The following is a 24,768-nucleotide window of genomic DNA, read 5'->3' on the forward strand; positions in this document are numbered from 1 at the left end:
TCCAAGTATAGGGATGATATATCTTGAAGACAAAGCAGAGAGCACTGGAAGTCTCTGAGAAGCATTTTTTATTTAGAAGCATTGGTGCTTTGAGAGACTTGCAAACTTAGGTCTAGAGGGGTTAGAAAGAATTGATGGGTAAGAAAAAGTTAAACTAGTTGCTTGCTGGTTAGGGCTTTTCCTAGGTTATTCAACCAAGTTTGCCACCACAGCAAAACAAGTAACAGTTTTAAGCAGATACTGTTCAGGAATAAAGACTGGATTTAGCTGTAGTTTCTCTCATACAGAATATCTCGGGAACCTGATGTACAGCTGATGAGGCACTGAAAAGCAAACCTCAAAATATACATTATTTTTAAAAAGAAAACTTCTGAGCCAATGAGCAGGATTTACAAACCAAAGGCCTTTAAAATTCACAAAGATGGACATTCTGGAATATAATTTACATAAAATTCAAAAGTGATATTCTCTGACAGATTGCATGTATGCTTCTTACCATCTCCATCTGGCAACCAATAGCTTCCAAAAGTGCTGAATCTTGAACAATATTTAACATTGCCCCTACAACAACAATAAAACAGTATTTTATATAAAATACACAAGAACACTAAAATGGCTAAGACATTTTATATGATTAATAGTAGAGATAAGAATATAATTTTGGTTGAGCATTCCTGAAATACCCATGAAATTACAGTTGGCTCTTAAACAACACGAGCTTGAACTGTACATATGCAGGTTTTTTTCAATAAACATGTTAGAAAGTTTTTTGGAGATCTGTGACAATTTGAAAAAACTCCCAAACTGCATAGCCTAGAAATATTAAAAAAAAAAAAAAAAAAATGGCCAGGCACAGTGGCTCATGCCTATAATCCCAGCACTTTGGGTGGCTGAGGCGGGGTGGGAGGTCGAGTTTGAGACTAGCCTGGTCAACATGGTGAAACCCCATCTCTACCAAAAATATAAAAATTAGCCGGGCGTGGTGGCATGCACCTGTAATCCCAGCTTCTCGGGAGGCTGAGGCAGGAGAATTGCTTGAACCTGGGAGGCGGAGGTTGCAGTGAGCCGAGATTGCACCATTGCACTCCAGCCTGGACAACAGAGCAAGACTTCATCTCAAAAAAAAAAAAAAAAAAAGAGAAAGAAAAGAAATATTTAAAAAAGTATAAAAAGTTAAAATTGGCCAGGCATACTAGCTCATGCCTGTAATCCTAGGAGGCCGAGTCAGCAGGATTGCTTGAAGTCCTAGGAGCTTGAGACCAGAGTGGGCAACAAAGCAAGACCCTGTCTCTAAAAATAAATAAAAAATAAAAAGCTAAAATTTATCAAAAAACTTACGTACACAAACACTTACAGACCATACATGATGCCATTTGCAGTCCAGAGAAATGTAAACAAAGATGCAGGATTAAATAACTGCATAAAATTAACTGTAGTACATGCTGTACTACTGTAATCATTTTGTAGCCTCCTGTTGTTACTGGGGTGAGCTCAAGTGTTAATGAGTATCCTGCTTAAAATACAATGTGATGCTAACCATCTCCATGTGAGTAGTTCATCTCTCTAATAGACTGAATACTGCAGTAAACTGCATACCATGGTTCTCACATGTTTACTGCAACACCATGAACCTTGACTAACACCATAGGACCCATAGGAAGTGCCACTAGTGATGCTGGAAGTGCTCCCAAGAAGCAGAGAAAAGTCATGACATTATAAGAAAAAGCTGAGTTGCTTGATATGTACTGTAGATTGGGGTCTACAGCTGCAACTGCCCAACAGTTGAGATGATTTATCTTATAAACAATTTATGGTATCAATAAATACAGTACTATAACTGTATTTTCTCTTCCTTATGATTTTCTGTTTTTTGAGATGGAGCCTCACTCCGTCGCCCAGGCTGGAGTCCAGTGGCATGATCTTGGCTCACTGCAACCTCTACCTCCCGCGTTCAAGCAATTCTCTGCCTCGGCCTCTGAGTAGCTGGAATCACAGGCACCCGCCACCACACCCGGCTAATTTTTTTTTTTTTGTATTTTTAGTAGAGACGGGGTTTCACCATCTTGGCCAGGCTGGTCTTGAACTCCTGACCTCGTGATCCACCCATCTCAGCCTCCCAAAGTGCTGGGATTACAGGGGTGAGCCACCACGCCCAGGCTTTATTTATTTATTTATTTATTTTTTTGGAGACGGAGTTTCGCTCTTATTGCCCAGGCTGGAGTGCAATGGCGCGATCTTGGCTCACTGCAACCTCCGCCTCCCCGGTTCAAGCATTCTCCTACCTCAGCCTCCCAAGTAGCTGAGATTACAGGCATGTGCCACCACACCCTGCTAATTTTTGTATTTTTAGTAGATACAGGGTTTCACCATGTTGGCCAGGGCGGTCTCTTGAGCCACCCGCCTCGGCTTCCCAAAATGCTGGGATTACACCATTTATTTCTTAATAAAATATTCTTTTCTCCAGCATACTTTATTGTAAAAATGCAGTATATATTACTAATATGCATAAAATACAAAATGTATTAATCAACTGTTATGGGTAAGGTTTCTGGTCAACAGTAGGCTATTAGTAGTTAAGTTTTTAGGGAATCAAAAAGTTGTATGTGGATCTCAATTGCTCAGGGAATTGGCAACACTAACCCCCATGTTGTTCAAGGGTCAACTCTACTAATAAATCCACTGATGGGTCAGAAGAGACTCTTTAAAAATTCCCTAATTCTGGCCAGGTGCATTGGCTCATGCCTATAATCCCAGCACTTTGGAAGGGTAAGGCAGGTAGATAATTTGCTATCAGGAGTTCAAGACCAGCTTGGCCAACATGATAAAACCCTGTGTCTACTAAAAAATACAAAAATTAGCCGGGCGTGGTGGCGGGTGCCAGTAATCCCAGGTACTCAGGAGGGTGAGGTGGGAGAATCGCTTGAACCCAGGAGGCAGAGGTTGCAATGAGCCAAGATCGTGCCACTGCCCTCTGGCCTGGGTGACAGAGTGAGACTCCATCTCAAAAAAAAAAAAAAAATTCCCTAAAATAAATGTGGGCCAGGCACAGTGGCTCACACCTGTAATCCCGGCATTTTGGGAGGCTAAGGAGGGAGGACTAGGGGAGCCCAGAAGTCCAAGACCAGCCTGGGCAACAGCGCAAGACCCTATCTCTAACAACAACAAAAAATTAGCCAGGTGTGGTGGCACACGCCTGTGGTCCCAGCTACTTCAGAGGCTGCAGCAGTAGGATCACTTGAGTCCAGGAGGTTGGGCTGCAGTGAGCCATGATTGCACCACTGCGTCTAGCCTGGGCAACAGAGCAAGAACTTGTATTTAAAAATAAATAAATAAATAAATAAATAAATAAAACTAAATACATAAAAATAAAATGAATGTGAAGGTCAAATTTTGCTTTATATAAAAACATGCTCATTATCAGATATTTTTTAACTGGTGTAAAAGACCAGATGTAAGCATCTCAATTTTAAGGGTAATACTAACTAAGGAAAATATTATGGAATACTTTCAAAACTGAGTTCTAGTCTTAAAAATAAAACAAAAATTACTGTCTGTTTTTTTCTACAGGGAAAAAGAAACAAATAAATAAAACAAAAATTATAAAATAAAGTCATTGCAATACCTTTCTGACCACACTGCTTTTTAAGAATGATTAAAGCCACACAGTCTGGGGCTTGTTGACATCTACATACCCTGAAGTAAGCTTCATTTATTTATTATCAAGGAACCCATTGTCCTGGAAAGGCTAGGACAGAAATGAGATGGTGAGCCTAACACACTGCTTCTCATCCCAGTGGGAGGTACTCTTGCCCACTATGGATAAAGAGAAGACGGAAAGAGCTTTGCCACCTTATGGCAAGACTAACAACTGACTCTTCCTTGTAAAGTACATAGGGAGTGCCTCAGAGCAAGGGCATAACAAAACCAACTACTGCATCAATCGTAAAAATTATATGATTTCAAGCAAAATTATGTTCTTTAAATAACCTAAAACATTGTAACTTGGAGGTTCTCACATATCAAAACATCCCCCTCCACATAAACCACCCTCTGTGTTCAGAATGTATCTGAGACAGTATCAATGCCACTGGTAGACTCTGGTTCCAAACCTTGGTCAGACCGACCACATTAACTTCAGAAGGTCTCTAAAAGCCCAGCCTGAACAAGAATATAGCTATACATCGTAACTGAGAATATAAAGAGCAAAAAACTCCATTTGTGAGTCTAGAAAATCGTGTCCACAATTAATGGCTTTTGAGACTTATGAAACCCTAAAAAATTTTTTGCCCAGCTACAGAAAACTCCAGTCACCTACTAATTAGGTGTCTCTGGATAAATATGGTTCTTGGCCGTTGTGAGCCATCTCTTCAGGATCTGTCTCTCAGTTTTAGAGGCCTTTTAGAAACCATTTCAAGGACTGTGTTCCTGTTGGAAGGACATACACCCCACCTCCTCTGGGGGCATAAGGGCTTAAAGGGAATGTCTGATCCCACTTTTGAACAGATAAAAATCTAAGATGCTAGGAAGAAGCTGAATTCTTGTCTTGCTAATGAAGAGAAGAAAGAAAACCTCTAATCACTGCCAAGGTCAAGTCATCCTCAGAGATCCATTGCTCCATAAGCGGGGAGTTCTAACTGCCACCCAGGTTTGTGGGCTGGGATGGTATTTGCATTCACATGGTTCAGTGGGGACTCCTGTTAGGTGGCTAAGGAAAGCCCTACTTTCCTAAGAGCTTCCACTGTCAAGGGTGGTGATCTTAATAACCAGGATTGCACTTCAGTGGCAACAACTGAAAACCCTTTGCTTTCAAATGTAATACATTGCTGTTTACCCAATTTGAACATCAGATTAGAGGAAGAAAAGAAGAGCTCCTCTGTTCATCAGGGTCTCTCTGAAGATTTTCGGGGAGATAAGACTGTCCCTTAGTGCTAACACTAGATTTGTCAATCACTAAATACCTTATATTTTGAAAAACATGTAAAAAGGGGGGGAGTTTAAGCATTTAAACAAACAAGATAATTTCAGGTTTTGTGCTGTGAAAAAAATGATGAAATAAGATCATCTTTAGCAAGTATTGTTAGGGAAGCTCTCCCTTAAGAAGATGATGAAGAAAAGCTAAACAAAAATCTAGGGAAAGAACATCCCAGCAGGAGGGATATAAAGTAAGGTTCTGAAGAAATCATTAGCTAATGTGTTTGAGAAAAAAACGACTAGGAGGAAAGTGCAGACTGACCTGTAAGTAATGGGCAGGAGTAAGAGGAAGAGGCAGGAAGAAGAGGAAGAGGCAGGAAGAAGAGGAAGAGGCAGGAGGAAGAGGACGAGGCGGGAGGAAGAGAAAGAGGCACGAGGAAGGACAGCAGGAAGAAAGGAGGAAAGAAGAGAGGGATGGGAAGGAGAGGCCACGAGTGGAGAAACGAGAAAGGGGAGAAGAGAAAGAAAAGCAAAAGCACAAATAAATGACCAACCAAGACAACTGTAACACTTTATTTCCCTCATCTCACTGCTTTAAATTTTTTTACATTAAAAAAATAACTTGTGCCTCTGATTCAGAATAAGTAGAGCTACATTAGGTTTAGGCTCCCGTCACCAACTGCCGCCTCCTCAGCAGGCCTGCAGTCAACAGTACTTTGGTTTCACTTACAAAATAATGTGTGAATACAAACCTAATATCATTTGGGTGTTGTTAGGGTCCGTTTCAGTTTGCAAGGCACCTATTAATATATTCACAAGTCTCAACTTCAGGGATAGAAAAGTTATTGGTTTATCATAAGAAGAGCTGTCATCGTTACTAAACTTTCCTTCCAGGACCACCTATGGAAAAAACAAATAATATTTAACATCAGCTATTGCAGCTCATGACGCCCATGTGGGAACAGCTAGAGTGGAGGAACATATCAGTCTAATGAGAAAGGCTTTCAGTCTAATATTAGCCACTGTACTAAATCTGTCACTAACAATATGTTAATAGATGTCCTTAGCCTATAACTGCTTGAAAACTGGTAGAAAAACTGACAGAACTAAAAAAAAATCACAAGTCAACTTTGTTAATTCACTTGAAATAACTTGACGAAATAACTTGAGTTGAAAAATAAAAAAAGCTCCTGTTCCATTTTTAACATTCGATTTGACTTAAATTAGTACAAAAAACAGAATATAGAATATAAAAAAACTTTAACAAAACATTACCTCAGATTTGACTGTGCCAAAATGATGAGGGAGGGGCAACAAAGAAAGCAGGATATTAATGGAGGATCTTCGCAATTCTGTTGGATTTACATAGCTTTTGAATTTTGAGAGTTCTCTGCCAAAAAATAAAAAGCTATTAGTATTTTTGAACTAAACTACATTTTTAGCTACTGCCAAATACATATAATGCCAATTTTTCCAAATCCAAGCATTGTGTATTTGTGTGTTGTATATTTCTAAGTTAAACTGTTACTGAATTAAACTAGAAGTTGATTGACTGATTTCTTTATCTAAAACGTTAAGGCCTACTCTACAAAGGTAAGACCTCTGTGTTGGAGTTGTTCTTACCCTTCTAGACCAGGCCAAAAACGATTCAACAAGCCCACAGACAAATCAGAACTGAAGGAGTTCAGGGATGAGGTGGGTTTGGACACACTACACTCATTTAATGTCGCCTGAGTTCTCTTGGACTATGAAGACAACTGGACAGGATACATTAGGAAACTGGGGAGGAAGCACCAACAGACCAGGCCAAATCAGACAGTTGATATAATAGCAGAGAATGATAGCTTACCTGTCAGGCAGAATGGTTTCAAGAGCTGAAATAAAGTAAGGAACCACAACATCAATCCCTTTCAAGTCACAGCAGAACAAAGGAGGAGAGTTTAGAATAACGCTGGCCAAGACAGGATGGCACACATAATCATTTATCTGCAAACCTTGAATTAAAAGCATGTAAAATCTAGGAAAGCAAGAAAAAAATTTTAAACAAACTGCTGATCAAAAGTTTTCATAATTATTATCTGCTACATAGTTACTGAAAGTCTATTTCCACTCGTCACTATTTTTACCCTTTAAAGAAAGGGCATTATTGGAATTACTGGAATTTACTAGAATTTTATCCTTTAAAAGTTATTACTGGAATTACTGGAATTTTACCCTTTAAAGGGTATTACTGGAATTAGAACAACTCTGAATCACATACACTAAGACTCAAATCATCTTTCTTAATGAAGAAAAAAAAATTCACGTCTATTGCACCTTCTCAAAGCTTAAGCCTTGCAACTCAAAGTTCTAGGGGACTGCAAATAAGGCAACTAGAACAAAACAAAACAATAGGCTGCAGTGCTTTTCAATAAACTGGGGGAATTGCTGAGTTAAATTCCGTGAGAGAAAAATGTTGCAACATTTAGTAATTCCTAGGGAAAAAGGTGTGTTTACATTTTTGTCCCTTCCCCATTATTTTCGGGGGGACAATGAAAGAAAGAAACCTGCATTCGATCATCTGTATTCATCATGAAGGTCACCTGAATAAGATTCCTTTTAGGAATACACCTGAATATACCTTAGTTTTTAACTCCACCCCCACCCTCTAATTGACTTACTAAGCATTCAATCTCCTGTTACTCAAGAGCAACTACACTGTTATACTCTTCTATTGTGAGGTGCATTTCTCTTCTCTGCAAAACTCTTCAGAAACAACTTCATCACCTACTGGTTACTGCTCGACCCATTTCAATCTCTCTCTCTCCCTAGAACTCAACTAAAACCATACTAGCAAATAACCAATGGGCTCTCGATTGCCAAATCCAAGAGACATGACTAAGTCTTAACTCATTCTGCCTTTTGAAAGCATTCAACCCTCTGACTACTCCCTTCTCTCCTTGTTCTTCCCTGATTTCTTATGACCATTTTCTTTTACAGGTCCTCTTACTCTACCTGCCCCCTAATGATGGTGTTCCTCAGTCTGACAACCTTAGTTCTCGAAGCTCTCTCTTTTACTAATCTGATTTTAAACACTTCTTAAGTCACTAAATATAATCAAATCATTCTAACCCACACCTCTCAACTGAACTCCAGATCTATTAGCCCAAAGCTTACTGGATATCTGGATGTCTACTGATTACTATGGTACTTCTGTGCACAATATCTGGCACAAAGTAGGACTTAATAAATAGTTCTTGATAAATATCCCATAGGCACTTCAAATTCAGTCGACTCAAAACTAAACTAATCACTTGCCCTCTCATGAATCTGTTGTTTTAGTTTGTCCTACTACCACCCATTCAGTCTTATGGCTCAGTCAGAAAGTTCATGGTGATAGCCTTCTCCCCTACTACTAGAGTACCATTTAGGTTATCTCCCCAGCCCAGAGTTCCTGAGAAACATGCCCCCACAACAAGGGGGTGAGCTCCAACACCCTTATGTGACCCACCTTCACAACTGTAGCTGACTAGACCAGAGACAGGCAGATTAATTAGATCCTCCTTCCCAGGAGTTTATAATTAAAATTCAGAGATACTAATTGGCCCTGATGGTCACCTAGACCAAGGCCATGAAAACTGGGAACTTTTTTTTTTTTGGGGGGGACAGAGTCCCACTCTGTCGCCCAGGCTGGAGTACAGTAGCACGATCTCGGCTCACTGCAACCTCTGCCTCCTGGGTTCGAGCGATTCTTCTGCCTCAGCTTCTCGAGTAGCTGGGAGTACAGGCGAGTGCCATCATGCCCGGCTAATGAAAACTGGGAACTCAGAAGCACATTACAATATGAGAAAATGATCTGCAGAGAAGAGAAGAATGAAGCAGTTCTGGCAGACCAGGAAGACAGAGAAAGAGAGAGGAATAAAGTTGTTTTGGTCCTTGAGTATCTGCTCTTCATGAGGCCATACTGCATTTCCTGACCTTAGCATTTAATAAATATCACTAGCTTCTCACAACTTCTTCTCCTTTTACTTAAGTCAGATTCAGAGGGTTTCTGTTGCTTAAACCAAGTGCCGATAGTTAAGATAACCCTGCCTAGTTGCCTGTATATACCATTCTTTTTCATATCTATAAAATTCTGTACTTGGTTCCCTCTGATAGGGTCAGTTTAATTCTATCTCCTGAGAACCTAGCAAGTATGCAGGTATCTAAACACTCTGTTGATATTAACCTCACTTCTGCACCTGTGTGAATGATCAGTTAAGGAAGGCAAAACAGTGTCAAGAAGAACGGGAGGGCATTATGAGTTAATTTTGGAGAAAAGTGACAAAGTCTAAAGTATAATGGTGGGGATAGAGTGAAAAGAGAGATCAGAAAGAGGGCTAAGTAGAAGAAAGGCAAGAGTTGGTTGATCAACTAAAGATACAGAAGAAGAGGATTCTCAAATGACTCTTCGTTTCTGGCCTGAGCAACTGAATGGATGGCAGAGGCATTAACAAAGATGGCTGAAGCCACAGATTTGGAGAAGATGACCCTAACCAACTTCCTAACATAGGCTAAATACTACTCATCCTTTATAAGTCCAGCATAATCACTTAATCCCCCATAACTCTTTCCTGAATCCCCTAGAGCAAATAAATGTGCGCTGCTTCTTTCCCTGAATGCCCACAGCACATTATCTGTGCCTCTCCCATCAATATCCTATTCCTGCTGGATCATTGTTATGTGTGTACATGGCTTTGTGGCTTTGCCCAGAAAATAAGCTCCCTGGAGGCAGGATTTACAGCTGACTTATTTCTGGACTGCCTACATGGGAATACTGTGCTAAGAATTTGTTAACAAATTATTGTGGTCCTTCAAAATCTCTCCATATTAAAAAGATTCAAATAAGATGACATAAATAGCACTTCTAAAACAAAAAGGGTGTTAAAGGTCTTTACCAAATCTGATGAGCCAGGTAAAATGAAAGATTTCAGGCAAATGTTGATCACTTACAGACATCTGTAGGTATTTCAGACCAATATTCACTCATCGGTTCAGTCGGCCAAGCAACACTACAATGGCTTCACTATCAAAACTATATAAATGAAAAAACAAACAAAAATTCCAAGACCTGGATAAATAAGCTGGCAGAATCTCTTCTCCAGTCTTCTTGCTACAAAAAATCCTACACAGTGTCCCACAAGCCTCAGCTCTTCCTGCTTCATAGTTATCAGGAAATTCACTTGCATCAAACATAGGATTGGAAACCATGGTGTCTGTGGACATTTGTGACCCTTTCCGTCGAAACTCCATGCTAGCTTGTGTTGTAATGGCTGGGGAGAGAAAAGGAGGGTTTTATTATATTTGCAATATGCCACGTAGGCTCATGGGACCCTGGACACAAAGATCAAATATTGGTGTCATTAAATAGCTACTTGAATCCAATAAGTGCTTTTGTTTAGCAACTATGTCTTAATATTTTTAAAAAGGGCTCTCTGAAATCTTCTTTGAAAATAGGTTACAATTAATTTACAGTGGCATTGTCAGTTTAACAGATTGTACAAGAAGCATTTTTCAACTGAATTTTTGATCAGCAGAGTACATTTGTGTATATCTGTATCCACATACAGATATATAATACAGAATTTGGCTTTTCTATTATTTCTTTTCTGTTTTTTCTTCCCCCTACAGAACGATGCTTAAACGTTAAGAAAAATAGCTACTGCAATTTACACATTATCCCAGATGGACATCCTAATTAAATGGGCAACCCTATGCCAGTCTGTATACTTTAGGGAGAGGGCAAAGTAAGGATGCAAAGTGGGCAGGGAGAAAAAGAGAGCATTCCCACCACCCACCCAACTCCAAAACACACACCAAAGAATCGCTCAACCAAGCAAAATGAGAATGAATTTTAACAACCACAGACAGCAGCTAACTTGAGGCTGATAAATCAGAAAATTGGATTGATAAAAAAGATTATCAAGGTCATTCATTATCACTGAAACAGAAGCCCTTTGAAAGTTGCTTTTATTTTTAACAAAAGATTTCACAGTGTATTGAAAATCACTGTGAAATCTTTTATTACTCTACATGAAATGCTTAAATTATTTTATAATAGATTTAATAGAATACAGAGTCAAGCATAAATCTTTATGCAACTTCCCATGAGCCATTTTTAGTCCTAAATAAGCTATCCAGCAATAATACATTTGAAAAACACTACATGCAGAATGCATACAAATCAAACACTAAATCTGTATAAAAATAAGCTTAAAGCTTTAAAAAAAAAAAAAAAGCCAAAACACAGTTAGTGCAAAGTCCTGGAATTCATGACATGACCAGACTAGTATACAGAAATAATGGGACTGATTCAGGCAGATTAATTTGCTTTTGCCAACAATCTTCCCCATTCAAAACACAGAGAAGTATTTTTCTTCCCAAGTGCAAAAACTACAAGAGACAATGACAATCAAATTTTTAATGGAATTATGAAAAAAATAAAAACATGACTGCAATTAAAGAGAAGCTTCTGGTTCCTACTTACAAGATTTATAAGAAAGAAGAATTTGGATAAAAGATGCTGCAAGATAATAGAAATAAATGGAAACAAATCAAAGGACAGTAGTAATTATAAAATACCTTAAAGATGGTGAAATTTTACAATAAATTAAGAAGCTTTTTAGCTTTTTAAAAGTTAAATTAAAAGCTTTACGATACCACAAGCTAGTTCAAAAACATAGGAAATTGTGCATTCAGGTCCAAAATTATGATTTTTGTATCATGCAAAACAATGAACGAAGAAAATTACACAACTACAAAGAACTGAGGTTTTGAAGTGCCCATAACGTGCATTAAAATTTTAGTTCATTAACCCTTCCCAGCTCAATGTTACTTTTACAAAGCACAGTGTACTGTCATGTAAATCTAAAGCTAACCAGTTCAAAGAAGCAAACACTTTAAGTTAGAGGTGAACTACATGGCAGAATTCCTTGATGGCAGCCAGTACTTAAAAAACAGTTAATATACCCAAGCCTCCCACCAGACTTGAGACCTCAAGATTGGCACCTAGCATTCTAACCCCTTTAACTATTTGGACACCTCATATCTCCTGGGTAATGTAACAGCCTTTATCATCTCTGAACACAATGAGGAGAAAACGAGCTTCTATCCTCTCCCCAGCAAGGAAAAATTTTAAAGTAAGATGTTGTTCACGTATGATTTGAAGTCTGGTTTTTATCTTCCGGTGCAAGAGGGTGAGCAAAGCTGTTACAAACTCCCTGGAGAGCAAAAAGATCTATAAGTTCCCTTTAAGCAAGCCCACCAACCAAGCAGCAGGTTGAGCCATTCTAGATTCACAAATTTCAGTGTCAACAGCTCTATACCCAAAAGTTACATTGTAAGAATTACATCTTAACAAAAATAAAAAAGAAAAATAGGACTGATTCATTCTAGAAAATGCAAATTAATAAATATAAACATGGTACAGAAAACTCAAAATATAAGGTACATGAACATAAAGACAAGAATAACCCAATAGTCGTTTTTTAAAAGTTTTCACTTATTGTAAGTAAGCACATTTACCTATCCCAGAAGCACTACTTTCAAATTGTGGATAAAATTATAATATGAAAATGGAAGAATATAAAGTGTCTGAATTTGAACAAAATAAAGCAAGCAAAGATATCCCTAAACTCAACCATGGCATTTTCAAATTATATTCCTAAAAATCTTTATATTCACAACTTTTCTAAATTAAAGATTTGTAAGAATATTTAAAATAATTACATGTATAATGTTCACAGACATAGATCCTAGTTCTGAGATGATAATAATAATAGCTAAGAATTATAATAACAGCTAAGAATTCACTTCTGAGAGAAAGCAGAGACCCTTCTGGTCATTATATTAGTTTTATCCTTGGAATTCACAGTCTCCCTAGAGATACATAAACTAATGTAATTAGACATCTTTTTGTCTTGATCTATTTCTAACCCCAGTAGAAGAGTGGTTTCTTACCAAACAATCAATACACTCATTAATGCATATATTACAGTACCTGGCCCATAGTAACAGCAGCTCAATAAATGCCAGCCATTGTCATTTTTCAGCTAAGACATATAAATATTCAAAACATTGTGCCCTACCCCACCCATCCATCTTGCACCCTATGCCATTACTTTCAAATATAATAGTTAAGATGACAAAAAAAAAAACACTAGCTCTTATTTAGACAGTTTCCTTTTTATAATAAAATCTAAATGAAGATATCAGGGTTGGGTTATTAATTCTCCACCAATCAATCTTATTAAGTTAAAAAGCAAATAATATTTTTGAAAGTGTGCCCTTGAAATAAAGTTCTCTAGACTAAAATCTGAGAGGTTAGAGTGTAGTGTGAAGCAAAAATTTTCTGATGTTTACATGTACTAATGAGTGAATGGCTGTCAAAATCGAAGAAAACACTTCTTGTAAAGTAAACTTCCAGTTCGAATTTTTAATTCTTTATATAAATTTTATTATCCTGGCTGACATGAAGGGAACTTCCAGGTCACCTACTGAAAGAAATCTGATTCAACAAAATGTGGCTAACCTTAAATATGTCTAATAAAACCAGACAAAAGGCCAAACCTCATAGAACATACATAAAAAGAACAGGGAGGAAAACTTCTTAAGTTCTGTTACTTCAGCTGGAAGGGGTTAAGCACAAGACATTGCTTGGTCAGAAACAGAGAGCTTTTTAAGATACATATTAATCTTGCAGGTAGGAAAGACTAAAAAGAAAAAGAAAAAGGAAAAGGAAAATAATGATAACATATTTCTTGAGTAATATTTACCAGTCATGCTGCTGTCTCTGTTTATCCCATTATGAAGTTTACAGTGAACAAATGCTGCATCAAATAACCATGATCCAAAGAGATTCAAAATGCTGTTAACCTTTGGTCTCCGAGGGGCAGGCAGTGGCCGGGGTTCTGAACTAGTTTGATTTGGACTTGACAGAGGAGAGGTGGAGGACGTCTGGTGCTGAACTTTAGAGGCATGAGTAGTACTAACCTATTAGAGGAACACAAGAATACACCCATACCAATGAAAAGTCTGAGAAAACAGCAAGACTTTATAAAAAGAATGGCAGATTAAAAAGCCAACCTTATATAGCATAACAATGGTGATGTAAACTCTTACTGTGCTTGTCTTCATGGTGGCCTTATTCACAGTAACAGCCCGGTGCCTCCGGTTATGCGGTGGGGTGGTACTGACAGCAGCACTTTGAGGCATACTTAATCTATTCACAGGTGTTGGGGGAGCACTGTCTGATCGGGGTCTAGAAATACCTTAAAAAAAAAAAGACAAATGAAATTATTCTTCATAGGTCAAAATACATGATCAGAAAATTTTTCCCAGCAAGCTAGTGAAGGCTTGGGACATATAGACTATAGCAGAGATTGCTAGTTGCCTCTCAGTATCTACTCACTATTTCTTCCTGAGTAACAGAACACAAACTTTAGCTGGACATGGCTACCTAGAAAAAAAATGACTCAATTTTCAAGCTCCCTTTGCACCTAGATGTGGCCATATTTTGACCATAAAGAAGTTGGTGACTGTTGGGTAGGTCTTGTAAGAGATCTTCTTAAAGGACCAATTATATGCAGACTCTCCTTTCTTCCTAATTCTTGGACAGGATGTTTGGAACTCACTCAACCATTATGGCCCATGAGGCACTGTGCAAAGAATGGAGAGCCAGCAGATGGAAGGGCCTTGGATCCCTGCTGGTGATGGAACCATTATACTGGCCCAGTACTGCCTCGCTCTAGGTTTAACATATGTGAAAATAAGCTATCTTGTCTATAATAGGATTTTTGGTTGTTACGTAGCAGCCAAACTTAATCAGAGCTAACATATTAACTGTACATTGGCCAGGATCGGTGGCTCACGCTTGTAATCCCAGCACTTTGGGAGGCCGAGGCGGGTGGATCACAAGGTCAGGAGATCGAGACTACGGTGAAACCCCGTCTCTACTAAAAAATACAAAAAATTAGCCGGGCGTGGTGGCGGGCGCCTGTAGTCCCAGCTACTCGGAGAGGCTGAGGCAGGAGAATGGCATGAACCTGGGAGGCAGAGCTTGCAGTGAGCCGAGATTGCGCCACTGCACTCCAGCCTGGGCGAAAGAGCAAGACTCCGTCTCAAAAAAAAAAAAATTAACTGTACATTAATAAGTATACATAAATATTTTAGAAAATATTATAAATCACTGCCTTTCAACAGGTTAAAAAATTGACTTTTTATATATCTAAAATGTGAAAAACAGCTTAAAAGAATGGCTCACTAAAAGTATAATTTGTTTTTTAATGATATACATGAGAATGGTCCCAAATGCATTTTCATCTGTATTTTCTTAGATAGCTAGTATGCATGAACACTCTTTTCTTTTGCAATCATTTATTCTCATCCTTTGTCCATTTATCTGCTAGGCCTAATTCTTGTTCTTAGCACCTTGTTTGATGTATTAGGTGGGTGCAAAAGTAACTGCAGTTTTGGCCACATTACTTTTAATGGCAAAAACCGCAATTACTTTTGCACCAATCTAAATATTTACATAGAAACGATAACCCTCTGGCTATTTTATTTGTTGCAAATAATTTTTTTCCTCGCTTGTTATTTGTCATCAAATCTGTTCATCTTTTCCTTCGGATGTTTTCTAATAACTCCTAGGGTTAGCCTCTAGAGTTACCTAAATGAAGCTCTTCATGCATCTAGCAACATACACAAAATTCACCTAAGAATGCATCCACCAGACAGCTGATTCCACGCATGGCACGAAAAAATATTTGAGGCAGATGTTTAAGGCAGGGATACTGATTCAATTCTTGCGGCATTCCGCTCACATTCAAGAACTGTTCCTGAAATTTGGGAGTAGAGCTTATAATAGCTGGGTTACTCAAATCCACAGGATTACTATTAAAAGAGAGGAAAGAATTAATCACAAATTTAGAAATGTCTATAGCAATAAAATACATGTAATCTAATTTAAGAATAGGACTGTGCCTATTTCTCTGATTCAGAAAAGAGACTGATTTGTATTTAATGGGCTAGTGATTCAAATATCAACACTTCTTTACAGTAGATCTGCAGTGTGGTTACATGAACATTGCCTATTCAGAGCATGAGAATCAAAGTAAGACTAGAAAAAGTTTTAATTTTTTAAGAGTATACATAGAGGCTTTTTCTAATATGTTAAGAATTAAGCAATAGAAGATGGACATGGTGGCACGTGCCTATGGTCCCAACTACTTGGAAGGCTGAGGCAGATCACTTGAGCCGAGGAGTTCAAGGCTGAGGCTGCAGTGAGCTATGATCATGCCAATGCACTCCAGCCTGAGCAACAGAGCAACACGCCATCTCAGGAAAAAAAGAAAAAAGAAAAAAGAAAAAAAAAAGCAATGGAATGGTAAAGCTATAAATATGTCAATAAGAGCTCCAAGGAGAAAATTTTACTTTAATATTAACATTTTCAATTAAAAAAAAACAACTATATTTGAAAATCAGGATTAGTGTTATAGTTTTATGTTGTGTTCATGTGTATGTACTAAAGCCATAAATTTCAAAAGTGTATTTGTGTTTGAACTACATTTTATGTACAGTTTGAAATATTTCCATTAAAAAACAGATTATGATTTTTTCACTCAAATGGTCTGCTTAGCATTCCATTAAAAAGCCTCTCCAATTCAAAGTAATACTGATAATCTAAAGCTGGTAAACAGAATTTCCACTAGCTACAAGGCAAAAGAACTAGGCTGAGAAATAGGAATCAGTGATCTATACATGCTCTACCTTTCGAAACCTCTTTTTCCACCCACCAAAAGACTTAATTTCAAGTAATTGTAATTGGGGAGAGGAGAATGCGTGTGCATGTAAGAAAAATGGGCTTCCAGTAGTAGCACACTGTTTCCATAGAACTGTACTAGCCCATCAAGTAAGACAGAGGAGGGGAGATTCGTCTCCAGCAGCAGTGCCTGCTGGGGGCTGTAGTTCAACTATTCACAAATTAGAAGAACAAGGAGTAAAGCTGAAATGGAACTACACCTAAGTCCCGCAGAGCTTGGCTAAATTCATGTCTATTGCAAATCAAAAACTGGAGAGAGAAAGATTCATACCAGCTTCTCCAGAGGTAAACCAGGAATGATTTTATTGGCTCCCAAATATTTAGAGAACAGACTCAAGAAAGTAAGTAAAACTTGAAATAAGAATGGGTAACAAAGGATACAAAAAACTAAAAGAAACTGCATTCCTGCAGTTCCCAATGCCCCGTGTACCTGACACATTTGAGGAACCTGTTAAAAAATCCAGATTCCACCTAAATTTACTGAAACGATCTCCAGATGGGGCCTAAAGGGCAGGTGGGCATACACAAGTCCAAAGACAAGCATTTGAGAACAGTATGGAAACAAAAATGAAAAATATTTTTTGGTTTTCCTGGAAAAAGATGAATCACTAACATACAAGACAAAATGTTGATGCCTATCTCCCCATCATATTCAACCTTCATCCTAGGAAATCTGCCAACAATCACAAATAATCACAATCATAAAAAATCCTCATGACCTGCCTTCTACCCACTCGCAGCTCGTTTAAGAAAGGAGGTAAAACTGTCCTAAAGGAGGTATCCAGATGTCTGCCAGAGACCTAATTAACGAAGATAATTTGATCCAATTTTCCCTTTGGAGAAACTAAGCAAAGGGAAAGCCCCTGTGAACTGAAAGGACAAACACTGAAGTCAAACAGTATCACAGCTATTTACACCACTGGGCAGTTATCAAGAGACTGCACGTCCCCCTCTCAAAGGCAGGAGGAAACAGGGACCCAGGAGGAAGCCTGCTGGAGAAAGAGAACAATGTGCATGCACAAGAGAATCAAAAAAGCAAAGAGAAACAAATGACAGAGTGGCTTGTCCTGAGGCTGCCTTCATCCCTCCCCAGCATGAGAAAGGGTTGTTCGCTGCTATATGGAGCCTAGTAAGACTGCTCTATCTTCACATAATCTCTTTTTCTCACCTGCATTTGCTTAAGTCGGCTCCTCTTTTTGCAATCCAGAATAACTCTGACTAAAGTACCAGTCAGCTCAAGAACAAAGATTATCTAAGAACTACCTCTAAAAGAGATTCAAGGACTAGAGTTTTACTGTTCATTTATTTCAAACTCTTAAGGAACATAAAACTTTGACACAACAGACCATAAAAAGCGAGAGAAAGTTTTCCTATCCAATTCATCAAAAGATAGAACTACAGACAATTCAGAAAAACATTAAAAGAAAAGCATTCCATAACCAAGCAAAATTTTCTTTCAGGAATGACAGATGGTTCAACATTGGGAAATTAATATTTCACACCAACAGATGAAAGAAGAAAAACCACTTAATTGCTTAAATGGATCCAAAAATATTATTTGAAACAATTCAGTACTATATTTTATTTATATTTTAATTTTAAATTTTTTTTTTTTTGAGACAGTCTTGCTCTGTTGTCCAGGCTAGAGTGCAGTGGTATGATCTTGGCTCACTGCAACTCTGCCTCCTGGGTTTAAGCAATTCTTGTGCTTCAGCCTCCTGAGTAGCTAGGATTACAGGTGCACCACTATACTCAGCTAATTTGTTTTTCGCATTTTTTTTTTTTTTTTTTTTTTGAGATGGAGTCTCGCTCTGTCGCCCGGGCTAGAGTGCAATCTCTGCTTCCTGGTTCAAGCAATTCTCCTGCCTCAGCCTCCCAAGTAGCTGGGATTACAGGCATGTGCCACCACACCCGGCTAATTTTTGTATTTTTAGTAGAGACAGGGTTTCACCATGTTGGCCAGGCTGGTCTCGAACTCCTGACCTCAAGGGATCCGCCCGCCTCAGCCTCCCAAAGTGTTGGGATTACAGGTGTGAGCCACCATGCCCAGCCTGTTTTTTTGTATTTTTAGTAGAGACGGGGTTTCACCATGTTGCCCAGGCTGGTCTCGAACTCCTAAGCTTAGGTGATCCACTCATGTTGGCCTCCAAAAGTGCTATTATTATAGGCGTGAGCCACCGTGCCCGGCCTATATTTTTAAAAATTTTTAACTGCTGGCCGGGCGAGGTGGCTCAAGCCTGTAATCCTAGCACTTTGAGAGGCCAAGGCAGGTAGATCACGAGGTCAGGAGATCAAGACCATCCTGGCTAACATGGTGAAACCCCGTCTCTACTAAAAAATACAAAAAATTGGCCGGGCATGGTGGCGGGCGCCTGTGGTCCCAGCTACTCAGGAGGCTGAGGCAGGAGAATGGCGTGAACCCGGGAGGCGGAACTTGCAGTGAGCAGAGATTGCACCACTGCACTTCAGCCTGGGTGACAGAGCGAGACTCCATCTCAAAAAAAAAAAAAAAAATTAATAAAATTTTTAACTACTTAGGAAACCAGGAGCATAAAAAAGAACATCTAATATCAACAACCAACATCCTACTCAAAATTCCATATATTAGAGGCATTCCGATGAAAATCAGACCAAAAAAGGTGCCAAAACAGTATCACTTTAATTCAACAGTGTTCTACTTCTGATGAATGCAGTAAAATAATATACAGAAATAATTGTAATAATAGCAACTTTCAAGCACCTACCATGCACTAGGCATCATACCGTTTTACATGCTTTTTCTTCTTCAATACTTATAGCAAGATGGTAGTATCATTATTCCCATTATGTAGACTAAAAAGAAACTGAGGCACAGAGAGAATAAATTGCTCAAGTTCACAAAGAAAAAACTAGCAGAATTTAACTCAGGTCCAAGTCTTACTGCATCCAAAGTACTTTTAATTAGTCACTAAAACAAGTATGAATTATTAGAAAAGAGACACTTCTTATTTGCAGATATGTGCCCATATCTCAGAAGAATCAGTGAAATATTCAGAACTCTTTTAAATGCTATATATAATATACAAAATAACATGCAGTAAGAAATGTTCTTTACAGCAGTAATAACCATCTAGAAGACAGAATAGCAGAAAAGAGTTAGCTTTTCAAAACATCAGCAACAAATACCTAGAAACAATGGTAAAGAAAATATTAAAAATCTTTGTGAAGAAAACTGTAAAACATTCCAAGAAGACATGCAAAATTCTAAAAAAAGAAAAAGACATGCTCTTAGAAAGGCAGACTCAATACCAGATATCAGTGTTTCCTAAATATAAATACAGGCTTAATACAATTCTCATCTTTGGCAGAGTCTGGCTAGCTGTTCACCACTTTCTCTTTTCTTCTCTGTTCTCTTGCAATTAAGTGTGGTGTGTGTCTAAGTTGTGGCTAATGGAAGGAATATGAGTAACAGTGATTTATATTACTTCAAGGCCTGACACAGAAAACCCTCCCACAAAATTTTCCTTGCTCTCTGTTCCCCATCTGCTAGCCAGATATGAGACTCCTGCTTATAACATTGAGGCCCTAATGGAGTCATCTGTTGAAGATGAAAGAGCCTCTGCCAGCTGGGTCCCTGAATGACTATGTGAGCAGAGCCAGTCCTGACTCCAGACTTTTATAAAAGATTTTCAGGTTCATTTGCTAAAGCAGAACATATTCCTTACCCTAATTAATACACAATCCAAACCCCAGAAGGTTTCGCTGAGGTTTTTCCTTCTGTTGGCTTATGTTTTGTAACTTGAAAAATTGGTTCTAAAAATTGATCTGAAATGTTAAACAGGCAAGAAGAGATAAATATTCTAAGAGAAGGAAAAAGAGAAAAAGACATTAGACCTACTAAATATCAGTAAATATTATAAAGTTAAAATAAGAGTGTGAATCTGATATAAAAACAAATGAAGAAATTAATGCAGTAATATGTGAACTAAAGACAAATTCCAGGCTGGGCGCGGTGGCTTGATGCCTGTAATCCTAGCACTTTGGGAAGCTGAAGTGGGTGGATTGCTTAAGTCCAGGAGTTTGAGACTGGCTGGGCAACGTAGGAAGACCCCATCTCTGCAAATTACATGCGTGTGTGTGTCTGTGTATGTGTGTGTGTATGTATGTGCGTATGTGTTTATATATATATAAAGACAGATCCTGAGGTATATAAAAGAACTTAATATTACAAAGGAAACAACATTGGGAGAAATCATAGGTGACTATCTGATCAAAGAACACAAAGGAAATAGAAAATGATCACAGAAAGACATTTAAAAACTAAGATCACTGACAGCTGAAAAACACAAACTGTAACTACAAAATGGTAAGAAATGATAAAAAATGATTAACATACCTAACTTACAAAAAGGTCATAAAGAGTAATTCAGAATCACTGATACACAAAATAGAAAAATTAGGCTAGTCAAACCAGAAAGAGAAGATATGCAAGGAAAAAATTTAAGAATCAGTTTACAACAGAATAAATGTTCCACAGAGCACACAGATGGGGCTGGAAGAGGGACAAGTAAAAAGTGATGAAGCTGAACTGAAGAGAATTACTATATAAAAGACAGGGACAGCAGGAAGTAGCAGTATACCCCTCTGTGAAATTTTAGGGTGTATCTCCCACTGAAACTTTAAACAGGCTATTGGAGGAGGGCTCTGAGAGGCAGATTGACCAGTCAGTGCTGGGCACAGAGAGAAGCAAGGCAACCTCCAGTCCCCACAGAATGTGACAAAATCCCAAGAGAAAGATCATCAGCCAGGCTGCAGTAACAGGCAAGAGAACAAGTGCGGCATCTACCACAGGGAACACGTTCCTAGAGAGTGTAAACCAAGAGCGGCTGAGGACAGCCTAACCCTGCTGGGATGGGGAGAGCAGGAGGCACAGGACAGAAATGTGCTTGTTGTCCAGCTGGGTTCCATTTGATGAATGGTGCTTAGTGTCCACATTCTGAATTCAAACGAGAGACTTACAGCATGGTTCCTGCCCTAAGATACTTACTAGGTAAATGGCACATTAAATAATAAAATAACAATACCTTAACATGTGTAAAAAGCGAAACCATGTCTGTGCAACACACTCATTATCCATTTCTGGAGGGATCAGACTGGCATCTTCATCGGGAACTTTAAATGGAGGAAATGAAGGACCATATGTAAAGCGTAGCAATCTAGAAAATAAATGCACACCACTGAGTCCATTTCTTAACAGATTGAAAAATACACTCAAGCATAGAAACAAGACAGAGAAAACAGATGAAACGTGTACCTCACATAAGTGAACAAGACATATGGAAACCTGCATTTATAAAACAGACAAACTGAAAGAGGATTTCTAGTTTTTTTATGTTTGGGATGATAGATATGCCAATTACTCTGATCAATCACTATACATTATACATATATATCAAAACATCATCACAAATATGTACAACTATTATGCGTTCATGAAAAAAAGTTTTACATTGAAAACAAATTGGAGACTTTCAAGATGATTTCTAATGGAAAGAAGCTGGGAAGAAGAGAGTATATGCTGGTGTATATATTTTATATGTAATACACATGTTATTATCAGCATCCTCTTTACAAGATACACGAGTTTTTGGGTAAAACAAACAAGTATACCAAAAAAAGAGTGTTTTAAATTTAAGATACTTATTTAAGTATTAAGTATCTTAAATAATTTAAAATAATTATTATTAAAATACTGTTACTTCCTGCTGTCCCTGTCTTTTATTTAGTAATTCTCTTCAGTTCCGCTTCATCACTTTTTACCTGTCCCTCTTCCAGCCCCATTCGTGTGCTCTGTGGGACATTTATTCTGTTGTAAACTGATTCTTAAAGTTTTTCTTTGCATCTCTTCTCTTTCTGGTTTGACTAGCCTAATTTTTCTACTTGTGTATCAGTGATTCTGAATTATTCTTTATGACCTTTTTATACGTTAGGAATGTTAATCATTTTTTATCATTTCTTCCCATTTTGTAGTTATAGTTTGTGTTTTTCAGCTGTCAGTGATCTGAGTTTTTAAATGTCTTTCTGTGACATTTATATGTTTATATGTAATATGTGTCACATATCTACATTACATATTACTTATAAATTATAGCTATATATGTAATTATACTTATATAATTATATAATCATACAATATTTAAATTTTTTAAAAGATTCACCTCACTGCAAATTTCTGCAATATAACTAAGTTATAATAGTTTTACATGAAGTTTAGAATTTATGACATACCATAAAAATAACTCAACAACTCAATTACTTAATAGTAATATTCTAAATGTACTAAAACTTATTCAAAGCCCTTTAACTCAATTATTCTCTATCTAGAGAGAATATAATCAGAATACATATAAAGACTACGTATAAAGCATTCATATCACCAATATTTTTAAAATAAAACAATGGGAACAACATAAATATCAAAACAGCGGGGGAAGATGGGAGGATTGCTTGAGGTCAGGAGTTCGAGGCTAAAATGAGCCATGACTGCACCACTGCACTCCACCCTGGGCAACAGAGCAAGACCATATCTCAAAAAAAAAGAAAAAAACAAAAACAAAAAAACAACGCTGGCATAGTGGCTCACGCCTGCAATCCAATCCCAGCACTCTGGGAGGCCAAGTCTAGTGGATCACTTGAGTCCAGGAGCTTGAGGCCTGCCTGCCTGGGTGATATGCAAAACCTCATCTTTACAAAAAATACAAAAATTAGCTGGGCATGGTGGCATGAACCTGTAGCTCCCAGCTGCCACGGGAGGCTGAGGTGAGAGGATTGCTTGAGCCTGGGGAGGTTGAGGCTGCTATGAGTCCTGATCATACCACTGCACTCCAGCCTGGGCAACAAAGCAAGACCCTGCCTCAAAAAAACAAAAATAATAACAACAATAACAAGGAAATTATTAAATGAATTATAATTCCAATTATATAATGGAAAACTACAAAACCATTAAAAATATGATCTCAACAGCTATTTAATGAGAAAAAGTTTGTGTAACTAAAGTGACAAGAATCAGACATCAAATGAAAAAAGCAGGTAATATTATATAGAATAATTTCAAACTGGCATTTTTAAAAAGGGAATTAAATGGAAAAAATACATTAAAATATTAACATGGGTTGGCTCTGAATGATAGGTATCTGTCCCTACATTTTCCAAATTTTCTATTATAAGCATGTACTGTTATTATAATCAAGATAAAAGCATTACTTAAAAACAGATTCGTAATTTTTTTTAAAGCAATCATCCTGCCTCAGCCTCCCAAAGTGCTGGGATTACAGGTGTGAGCCACCCCTCATGGCTAGATTCATAATATTCATGTTCTCTGTGATATACTAGAATCGACAAAATATTCCAAAGCTTCATTTTTTAGTTTAAATAATAATAAAGATGTAAACATTTTATTAACTCAGAAAAAGAGAAGTCTACCTTCTGATACATAACACCACCTATGAAGTTTTTGTTCCTGTCACCCCCTCTCTTTGCCCCCTATCAAACCTGAATGAGATCAAGTCTCTAGATCTAACTACCAGTTTATAGGAAATATAGCGGGGCAGAGGAATATGGTAATTAACAATGTGGACAAATCCAGAATGTGAAACACTCTGTAAGACAACACAGTTTCTTCAACAAAAAAACTGCAAAGAAAAGTAAAGCAGAAACCTAGGCCAGGCGTGGTGGCTCAGGCCTGTAATACCAGAACTTCGGGAGGCCAAGGCAGGAGGACTGTTTGAGCCCAGGAGTTCAAGGCCAGCCTGGACAACATGGAGGAACCCCATCTTGACCAAAAATATAAAAATTAGCCAAGCATGGTGGTGCACGCCTGCAGTCCCAGCTACTCAGGTGGCTGAGGCAGGAGGATCACTTGAGCCTAGGAGATTAAGGCTGCAGTAAGCTGTGATTGCACCACTGCATTCCAGCCTGGATGACAGAGTAAGAAACCCTGTCAAAAAAAAAAAGAAAGAAAAAAGCAGAAACCTATAAAGTTG

General features: G+C 38.0%; 1 protein-coding gene across 6 annotated transcripts in view; it reads right to left on the reverse strand.

Moving 5' to 3' along the window:
- RALGAPB (Ral GTPase activating protein non-catalytic subunit beta) overlaps positions 1-24,768 on the reverse strand; it is a 105,954-nt gene that overhangs the window by 46,960 nt on the left and 34,226 nt on the right. For 3 of the 6 annotated variants that reach the window (XM_032141899.2, XM_058432768.1, XM_058432772.1), the window contains 10 exons: positions 21,811-21,942; positions 15,641-15,819; positions 14,050-14,198; positions 13,704-13,920; positions 11,417-11,452; positions 10,001-10,202; positions 6,761-6,928; positions 6,187-6,301; positions 5,664-5,811; positions 497-561 (listed from right to left, as the gene is read on the reverse strand). In XM_032141899.2, the coding sequence (XP_031997790.1) occupies positions 497-561; positions 5,664-5,811; positions 6,187-6,301; positions 6,761-6,928; positions 10,001-10,202; positions 11,417-11,452; positions 13,704-13,920; positions 14,050-14,198; positions 15,641-15,819; positions 21,811-21,942 (1,411 nt within the window). The remainder of the gene's footprint in view (positions 1-496; positions 562-5,663; positions 5,812-6,186; positions 6,302-6,760; positions 6,929-10,000; positions 10,203-11,416; positions 11,453-13,703; positions 13,921-14,049; positions 14,199-15,640; positions 15,820-21,810; positions 21,943-24,768) is intronic. The other 3 variants (XM_058432771.1, XM_058432770.1, XM_058432769.1) reach the window with 1 other exon arrangement.

This window comes from Hylobates moloch, unplaced genomic scaffold (genome assembly GCF_009828535.3).
Source record: "Hylobates moloch isolate HMO894 unplaced genomic scaffold, HMol_V3 SCAFFOLD_21, whole genome shotgun sequence".
Taxonomy (NCBI): domain Eukaryota; kingdom Metazoa; phylum Chordata; class Mammalia; order Primates; family Hylobatidae; genus Hylobates; species Hylobates moloch.